This window comes from Lactuca sativa, chromosome 3 (genome assembly GCF_002870075.4).
Source record: "Lactuca sativa cultivar Salinas chromosome 3, Lsat_Salinas_v11, whole genome shotgun sequence".
In the NCBI taxonomy this organism is placed as follows: Eukaryota; Viridiplantae; Streptophyta; class Magnoliopsida; order Asterales; family Asteraceae; genus Lactuca; species Lactuca sativa.
The window spans coordinates 54,536,984-54,546,787 of record NC_056625.2 but is presented as its reverse complement, the minus strand read 5'-3'; the positions used below and the strand labels follow the sequence as shown (position 1 = coordinate 54,546,787).

Below are 9,804 nucleotides of genomic sequence, written 5' to 3'. Positions count from 1 at the left end.
GTAGATAGGTGTTTGATGTTGAATTATTGTTCATCCCATTTATCATGTATTTAACAATTCAATTATGTTTTGGTTGCTTTCCATGTATTGTTATCTTCAACTAATTTCCTTGCAAGAGAGCTAGCAAAAACACAATCTATTTCAGAAGTTACACTGGGCTTCACAGCTTTAGGTTCCGGTGTGCTGACTGGCTTCTCAACTACATCTTCTTTGGGTGGGGTAGGTGCAGGGGGCTTATGGGGCTGCATCATCTGATGTTTGGGGTTTGTAATCTTTAAATTTATCAAGATCAACCTTATCCTAAAAAATTATAGCAATCACCTGTAGCAACAGATGGAAAACGTCTTATTAGTCAGATATTCAGCGATGCATCTGTATAGAGTGACATCACGTTATGGCCTTTCAAGGGAACTTTTAAGCTTCCAACATTAATCAAGATTTAAATTGATATATCAAAGGGTATGAATTATCTACACCAGAATAACATCATACACATAGACCTCAAGGCTGCAAATCTTCTCATGGATGAACATGAAGTAAGATTATATTCTCTTGTCTTTCTTCATGTCTAGATAAATCATAAATGATATTTATAAAGTATGCGACAAGCTTTTAAAAAGGTTAATGGGGGAAATCCTTGTTTCCAGTTTCTCTATTAAGTGAAAAAGAGAGACTCATATTTATAGACTTTGTTTTCAGGTTGTTAAGGTGGCTGATTTTGGTGTTGCAAGAGTGAAGACTCAGATAGGTGTCATGACAACAGAAACTAGGACATACAGATGGATGGCTCCTGAGGTACCTTTTCAAAGTCAAACTTCCCTTATGACCTTTTTTTTTCATTAAATTTTGACCAGATAAATGGGGACATTAATTAATTTGCTGCAAAGGAGATCTCATCCATGGTTCTCATCAAGATGAAGGAAGTCGCAGAAGCTTTCTCGGATCAACAGTCAAAATCGCAGAAGCTTTCCTCTGTATAGTGTGACATCAAGTTTTGACATGGTATCAACTACTAATAGAACCTTCAACTTTCAAAATGTCAATTCAGACCCCTGGATGCAATTATTTAGATTCAAAACCACTATCAACCTATCTCTCTTTTGCTCCAGCAGAGGTCAAAATCTTTTGGTCTCATTGATTCCATATATTGTAGTTTCTTTGATGCTTTTATTTATTCTTTCGTATGGATGCCTTGATTTTTGAATTGCAACTCTCATTTTGGCCATTTAGGTTTACTTTTTTCATTTTGTTAGTGCAATTTAGGGGAGTTTGAATATCGTCTTGCAATAGGTTCTATAGTTTGACTTTCGTTCTTAATTGATTTGCAATGTCGTGGTTTTTGTATCTTATTTATGTTCATAGATTATAAAAATCATGTATACAAGTGTGATAATTCTTTTAAGTGCTCTGCAACTTATTTATTAGGGTTCTTTTATTTATCTAACATAATACCATGCTTAATTATTGTGGTTCAAGAGTAAATATTATCACCAATATTATCATTGCTCTGAATAATCTTCCTAAAATTATTGTAGCTAATGAATTTGTATTTACATAAATAATAAATCATTCATAATAGAATCTCATTCAAATTCCAGTAAAAGTATATTTTCTTGCTTATTTTAGAAAATAATATTGTTATTTAGTTAAAATCATGAATGCTTTAATAAAGGTTTTTGTGATTATAAGTTACATAAATAAAAATGGTTATGTTAGTATGTTACAAAATTCCATTCCATGTGCATGATGGAATAAAAAAAAACTAACGTGAAGTGTCATTTTTGACTATTTGATTTGAAATTTATATTTTATATTTTCCAAAGAAGCTAAATATGTTTACTTAGTGATATATCTTTATTTCATAAAAATACGTTTTGTTTAGTAGAGAATCTATGGAGAGGATGGTGGAACCTTCTACTCAGGAAGCCAAGGCTGTGAATCCTATCTGGTAAGTTGCACATGCACACACCCAATCACAGGCTGAAAATTCAGACAACAAGTTACCCTTTTCAGACGACTCATATGCTCCAGAGCATGTTGATAAAGAGGGAGACGTTAGGCTTCACCCTAGAGCTATATGTCTTTTTTATTTATTATTTTAAAATACATGGGTGTTATTTTTTATGACAAAGAAGTGTTATTTTTTATTAATATGATATGATGCAGGTTGTAGTTGCTAAAGAGATTGTAGGAAACCTTGGTGGATTGGTAAGGCATTTATTCTTGGATCAATTTGAAAAGGAGAGTAGACGAATGATTCCTACCCAAAGTGACCTTTCCTATCCAACCAAAATTTTCACTAGGCAAAAGTCACCTCAAGGCCTGCACAAAAAAGTAAGTTTACAACTACTTCTTTTCATAAAAAAGTGTAACTGCTAGTTGCTAGTATGTATGTATGGGAAAACTTATGATATGATGTATTTGCATTGTAAGTGATATCTAATTTGCTTAGGCCACGAAGCTGGAAACCTCCAATTAATAGGAGGTTTTTCCTTGATTCATATGAAGTAGAAGAGCTGAATAAAGTTGAAATAAAGTAAAAATAACAAAAAAAATGAAGTGGATAATCTAATCCATTAAATGTTTGACTGTGGATTTATTTACCAAATGCTTAAAATACCAATGAATAATATATGAGTGGTTTTATGATATGTTTGTTATGTAGGAGAAAACTTGGAAAAATGACCCCATATAACTGAATTAAGGAATCATGTGAGTTTTTTAGAGCACTTAAAACTCATATAACTGGAATTCTAGATTCCATTCCAGCATGGCATGTTTGTTTGCTAAATCAATGGAAATCAGCTCCATTCTTTTTTTTATTAAAAGACCAAAATATCCTCATTATATGTATTGAAATAATAAATATAGAAAAATTAAAACTTGCGAATCATTCAATTTTATTATTGAATTTCATTCCATCCCTCCAACCAACCAAACCCATTTCCTTTTGATCCTGATTCCCTCAAATTTCAATTCCTCTGACAGATTCAATTCTAATTCCAATTCCTTTTATTAACACATGTGGTGTATTGAATTTCACTATTCTCCAAGTTTTCTATTTCTCTTTTTTCTAATGATCAAGAGTGAGTCCTTGTCCTACCTTAGATTGGCAGCAACAATCCGACTTTATGGTATCAACTACTCTTACTTTTCATTCACTTTGATGCTTTTTATAGACTTTCATTTGTTTATAACAACATATGTTTATGTTTTACTTATTAATGCAGTTTGCTTCTGGTGAAATTTCATTAACCATGGTTTGGGACCTGGATAAAGAGCAACTTGTGAGCTCTATTCCCCTAGCATTAGATTGCAGCATTTCAGCTTTGGTAGGTTCACTTTGACCTTGACCCCCATTGTTTTATATTATTTGATATTGTTTCTAATATATATATATATATATATATATATATATATATATATATATATATATATATATATTGTGTGAATATGTATGTATTGTCTCTTTTAGGCTACTTCTCAAGTTCATGGAGGTCAATATGCAGCTGGCTTTATGGATGGATATGTGATATTATTTGACATCCGAACACCTGATGGGTATGTTTGTCATTTCATCTTAAATTACTCATATATGAATTCATTCTTGTTTGTGTTGCACGACCACATTGAAGAGGACGAAGGAGAAGCAAACACATATTATCTTCCTGGAGGGTTTGAAGGTAACAAATCTTCAAAAGCTGCTAAAAAAAGAAGGAAAAACTTTAAAATTTATGGGGGGATATCATATGAGATGGGAGGTGATGTGTCGTTCATGCAAGTTGGTGGGACCCAACCCTTTATTTTGAGCGGGAAAAGACCTGCCACCAGTTTAAATGTCTAAATTCCAATAAAAAGAGTGTGTACTGCTTCTCAAGTCATGGGTTTCTTTTAAAGTTTTACATGTTTTGTTTTCTATAATAAATATTATAAAATATTAGCAATGTGTTACATTTACTTACTATTGGAATGATTATTTGTATTTGAAACATTAGTGCAATGAATTATCTTTATTGTTTATGGTATTTTATTTTGTATCATGAGACTTTTAATGTGTTATTTAATTTGAAAATCAGTAAATCAATCAAAAATATATAATTTTAAAAACATTTTAAATTATGACACACAAAAATGCGTGTCGTCTTCCTTTATGACAGGGGCTTTCTTGATACACATTGCGTGCCATAAATACGCGTGTCGTAAGGTTATGACACGCAAATGCGTGTCGTCTAACTTTATGACAGGGCCTTTCTTGACACGCATTGCGTGTCATAACTGCGGTTCATAAATGCGTGTCATAAATATGTGTCATAAATGCGCGTCGTAAATAGACGACGCGCAAAAGCGCGTGATCTCTCGTTATGACATGGCCTTCCTTGACATGTATTTGAGCGTCGTCTAAGAATTTTATGACACGCATTGCACGTCGTAAAAGACTGTTCTTCTAGTAGTGCTTGTTAAATAAAAACATAGGCACATTTTAGAAGTTGCAAGATCTCTATATTTTCAATCTGGTTTGGGTATTGCTTTTTGGAATGAATGTGTCAAGACGGCTGTTCATCTTATCAACAGAATGCCCACAAAAGTTCTTCACAATGCCACTCCTTATTAAGTTATAATGGGACAGAAACCAGATTTGTCACATTTGCGAGTGTTCGGATGCTTATGCTTTGTTGCTACATCACCAGTTGGACGTGATAAATTCATGTCTAGATCTCATCCTTATGTTCTTATTGGATACCCTACTGGTCAAAAAGCTTATAAAGTACCGAATCTAGTTAATAAGCATATTCATGTTTCAAGAGATGTTATTTTCTTTGAGGATTTATTTCCTCTTCATTCAATGATTAAACATCCTTTACATTCATCCTTTTCTCATCTTCCAACCAATTCAACTGATATTCTTGAAAATTCTAATTATACCCCTGAACCTTCTTATAGACATTCACATACCAATGATCTTATTCCTCCTTCCATTGCCACTCACAGGTCTACTAGAATACATCAACCACCAATAAGACTTCAAGATTACATATGCAATCAGGTTGGTTTTGATCATATTTGTTGTCATACTCTCACCAATATGTGCATACCAGATGTAACTTTTACTTCATCAACAAAACATAACATCAATCATTCTTTTGCATTTCATTCAAAATTACATGTTCCTTAACCAACTTTTTATCATCAAGCTAAAGGGAATAAAGATTGGGAAGCAGCAATGCACAAGGAACTTCAAGCTCTTGTCTCAAATAACACATGGGATATTGTTAAACTTCAAGCTCTTGTAGATGGGTTTACAAAATGAAATACAAGGCAGATGGCTCAATTGAAAGGCATAAGGCCCGTTTAGTTGCCAAGGGATTCACTCAACATGAAGGAATAGATTATCATGATACTTTCTCTCCAATAGTCAAATTCAATACTGTAAGATGTATAGTATCTTTGGCTGTAAAGAAAGGGTGGACCATTCAACAATTAGATGTCAATAATGCTTTCCTTCATGGTAATTTACATTAAGAAGTCTACATGAAGATTCCTCCTGGTTTTCAAGTTTATTCTCCTCATCTTGTTTGTAGACTTAAAAAGTCATTGTATGGCTTAAAACAAGCATCCAGGCAATGGTATTCTAAACTTTCTGAAGCTCTCAAAGTTTAAGGTTATACACATTCTCATAATAACTATTCTCTTTTTCTAAAGAAAACCAAAGATTCCATAGTCATTGTTGCTATGTATGTTGATGACATACTTGTTATTGGAGATAATCTTGCATAAATCACAAAGTTAAAAACTTTTCTTGATGATAAGTTCAAAATCAAGGATTTGGGACAAATCAATTTCTTTCTTGGTCTTGAATTTACAAAATTCTCAAATGGGATGATTGTACATCAAAGCAAATTCATAAGAGAGTTGTTAGCTTAATACTCAATCGAAGAAGGCACTTCTGTTTCCTCTCCATTGCCACCCAAAGTTCATCTTCTTCCCAAAATGCCTAATCCTCTCAAAGATCCTACTGAGTACAGACTATTAATTGCCAAACTGAATTTTCTTCTTCATACAAGACCTAACTTAGCTTACTCAGTTTAATATTTGAGTCAATTCAATCAACAGCCATCCCAAGATCATTTTGATGTTGTTATGCGTATTTTACACTATCTCAAAGGGACACTCCATCAAGGTTTATTCTTCAATAACATTCAAAATTATAAATTGGAGGCATATTGTGATTCAGACTGGGCAGCTTGTCCTATAACCAGGAAATCTGTTAGTGATTTATTCATTATGTTTGGTGATGCACCTATTTCTTGGATATCCAAGAAACAACTCACTATTTCATTATCTTCTGCTGAAGCAGAATACAGGTCTATGAGGAGAGTATGTTCTGAATTAGCTTGGTTGAGTCGAATATTCCATGAACTTGATGTGTCTCACATTAATCCAATTCCATTGAAATATGACAACCAAGCAGCTATTTACATAGCCACCAATCTGGTTTTTCATTAGAGGACCAAACATATAGAGATTGACTCTCACTTTGTAAGAGAAAAGTTGTGAGAAGGGTTGATTTCGTTGTCCCATGTTAGCTCTGATGCTTAATTAGCAGATGTTCTAACCAAGTCATTAAATGGAGTCCTTCATTAAAAAGCTATTTCCAAGCTGCATCTACAGTCTATAGCTTGCGGGGGTGTTAGACTTTGTTATCAAATGACAATTGGTTAGTTAGTTGAAGGGTATTGTTGTAATTTCATACAGAAGTTTGTTAGTTTTGTTTGTTAGACACAGTTGTTTATGAGTTAATGTATATAGCTCAGTTAGATCATTGTAATGAGATAGATTCGAATATCATCTTCTCTTTCATCTTCTTTCTCTCAAAGTTATTGATTACTCTTATGGAGAAGAACGAAAATGGAGAGTAACTAATTCTTTTAATATTTTTTTAAAGCGGTTCCCCTATATGAGAAGCAATTGATATTCGAAAATATTGAAAACCCATCGAACCGGTTCCGGTTCCAATATTTTAGAAACCATCGGTTCTTGTTGTGTCAAATTTAACTGGGTACCCACCTATATTTATCTTAATTTGCATGGACTCTCTTAATCACTTGTTTAGAATCGCTATGGAGAAGCCTGATGCAGTTGATATTACTTGGCCAATGAAATTGTTGACGAATATGTATGTTACGGGACATGTGGATATTTAGGAATAATCTTCCAATTTTCATGTCACAAATGAGATGACATCAGAGACTTTCTTGTGGATTAATACTTAGAGGCTATCCGGAGTGGATACCTCTTCACGCGTGAAAAACTAAGGTGGATGGGCCAAGAACGCGTGAATACTACCCCAAGCCCCGGTGGTTTGGGTGTGGCGTCTTTGTGAAGACGGAAGAAGACAACCAATAGAATATTGGCAGCAACATCGTCTCTCTTAATCTCTCTCTTCCTTTTGCCTCATCAGTCATCACCACCAACCCACCTGCGAATACCATTTCCACAACCTGGTGGGTTGGTTGTGAAATGGTAAAAAGTCTATGTGGCTTTCTTTTCACATATAACGCACTCGTGTCGATACGACACAATCTTATGATAGGAAGAAAGGATGTATGTTGAGCCGGATTAAATGGCGTACGTTGTAATATTCTTATCGAATGTAGTGCTTCATTGCAGCTAGTTATCTTCTTTCCTTAATAAATGTCGTTTTCAAAAAAGAAAAAAAGTACATAATATAATTAAAAGCAAATTAATGATGAACTAAAGAAAGTTCATGGATATTTCGACTTCAAGTGAAGGAAAACATCAAAAGAAATGATATCACGAAGTGTGTGTGTAAAGAAGAGAAGAAACTTCATAGAAATTCCCAACAACCTCACCCACCATTTATTTTTACTTTTTGAGATGTCAAACAAAGAGAAAGGTCAATCCCATTGATTAATCAACATGTGTCGCTTTTATCCAAATACATTTACCTTCACCTAGTTACCCAAACGATAATACGATATAGAGAGTGATCGGTGCGAATTCTTGTTGACTACGTAACAGTTTCCACAAAACTCTTCTATATATACATGGGAGTAGTCATCCTCCGTTCTGGACCTACCAATCTCAATGACTCAATTGTTCTTGCCAAAAAACCGAGTTTAATATTTACACTCTGATCATAGTAGTAACTAAAGCCTTGGGATCAGTTGGGATAAAGAGAGCTAGAAATGAGAAAACTACCATTTGAGAAAGATGGGCTTAAAAAAGGTCCATGGACAGAAGAAGAAGATCTCAAACTCATCCAATACATTCGAGCAAATGGACCTGGCAAATGGCGAAGCCTTCCCAAATACGCTGGTAAGTATCGTTTGTGGTTGCATCAAAAGAGTAGAACATTAATTTTTTTCTTTTCTAATATGTCGATATTTGATTATAACAGGGCTTCAGAGATGTGGAAAAAGTTGTCGCCTTCGATGGACAAACTACTTGAGGCCTGATATAAAGAGAGGAAGATTTTCATTTGAAGAAGAAGAAACCATCATCCAACTACATAGCATTCTTGGGAATAAGTGAGTTGATTTAAGTTCACTACTCAAAAATTAATGCGCATTAAAGTTTTAAGACCATATGAATTTTCGCTAGTTAGATATTCTGAACAGAGATACAATCGAAATACCATTATACTGCTTCATTTTCGCTGCTTAGATATTATATAAAAGGAATGTTTTATACCATTTATATTTTAGATTATTTTATACATCATTCCACCATTTTTTTTCTCAACTTTTCAAAGGTCTAAGCTATACTATACTTATATATAGGTGGTCATCAATAGCTGCTCGTTTACCTGGAAGAACGGACAATGAAATCAAGAACTACTGGAACACCCACATACGGAAAAGGCTACTCAAGAATGGAATTGATCCAGTGACTCATAATCCTCGCATTGACTTCTTGGAACTTTCATCCATACTGAATTCAGCTTGGTTTAATCTCTCAAACCTACTTAACCTTCAAACTCTTGTAAATCCTCAAGTCCTAACGCTTGCCACATTCTTGGGATCATCCTCATGTTCATCAAATAAAGAAAACCATGAGTTGTTTTTCAATCACCTCTTAAATCCTATGAACCCGACTCTTAATCAGCAAAATCGACCTTTAAGTGTCACAAGCAATCGGATTTTGAATCCAAGACACCTCATGCAAGCAAATGATATGCAAGATTTTCCAGAGAACTTGGTTAACCTTAAATGTGATACCATACAAGATGTTATGATGCGTACATGCTTGTCGGACGATTGTTTTGATATTCCAAATTACAACAAACAAGCATCTGAAAGCTTAAATTTTCAACCATCATATGGGGAAAATGATTTGCCTACAACCCAACATGTCAACTATGACTCGATTTTGTCATCATCCATACCGAGCCCTACACCATTAGTTTCGTCATCAACAATAATCAATAATAGCAGCAATGACGATGAGAGAGAAAGTTATAGTAGTAACATGTTCAACTTGGATATTCCAGAGAGTTTCGAGTTTAATGATTTAATATAGGTATGATATAATGTAAATTAAATAAATAGATTGGTTAAAGGAACCATTTGGTTGTTTGTAACGTTCTTTGCTGGAAACATGTACTTGTCTGTGTATAGAAGTGGGAATCAAATAATCGACGAGAAGGAACACACGGATTAGTAATAACCTAAAAACTTTAATAGATAAATAACAAATATACAAATATGATGTAGTTGAATAGTTGAGGGTAATGTAGTAATTAATTAAAAACGGTAATAATCCGTACATAACAGGTTTAGCCGT

At 33.9% G+C, this 9,804-nt stretch overlaps 1 protein-coding gene across 1 annotated transcript; it reads left to right on the top strand.

Moving 5' to 3' along the window:
• The first annotated feature begins 8,025 nt into the window (after nt 1-8,025).
• On the top strand, nt 8,026-9,601 carry LOC111914412 (transcription factor MYB102). Its single transcript, XM_023910157.2, has 3 exons — nt 8,026-8,337; nt 8,420-8,549; nt 8,802-9,601. Exons 1-3 carry the CDS (start codon nt 8,208-8,210, stop codon nt 9,538-9,540), a joined length of 999 nt encoding a protein of 332 aa, XP_023765925.1. The 5' UTR covers nt 8,026-8,207; the 3' UTR covers nt 9,541-9,601.
• The last annotated feature ends 203 nt before the right edge of the window (nt 9,602-9,804 follow it).

What these genes read in the sequence shown, in the direction of transcription:
- LOC111914412 (XM_023910157.2), top strand. Translation starts at nt 8,208, where the DNA reads ATGAGAAAACTACCATTTGAGAAAGATGGGCTTAAAAAAGGTCCATGG. An exon ending in AAGCCTTCCCAAATACGCTG is followed by an intron (nt 8,338 to 8,419) that starts GTAAGTATCGTT and finishes TGATTATAACAG; the next exon opens with GGCTTCAGAGATGTGGAAAA. An exon ending in CATAGCATTCTTGGGAATAA is followed by an intron (nt 8,550 to 8,801) that starts GTGAGTTGATTT and finishes ACTTATATATAG; the next exon opens with GTGGTCATCAATAGCTGCTC.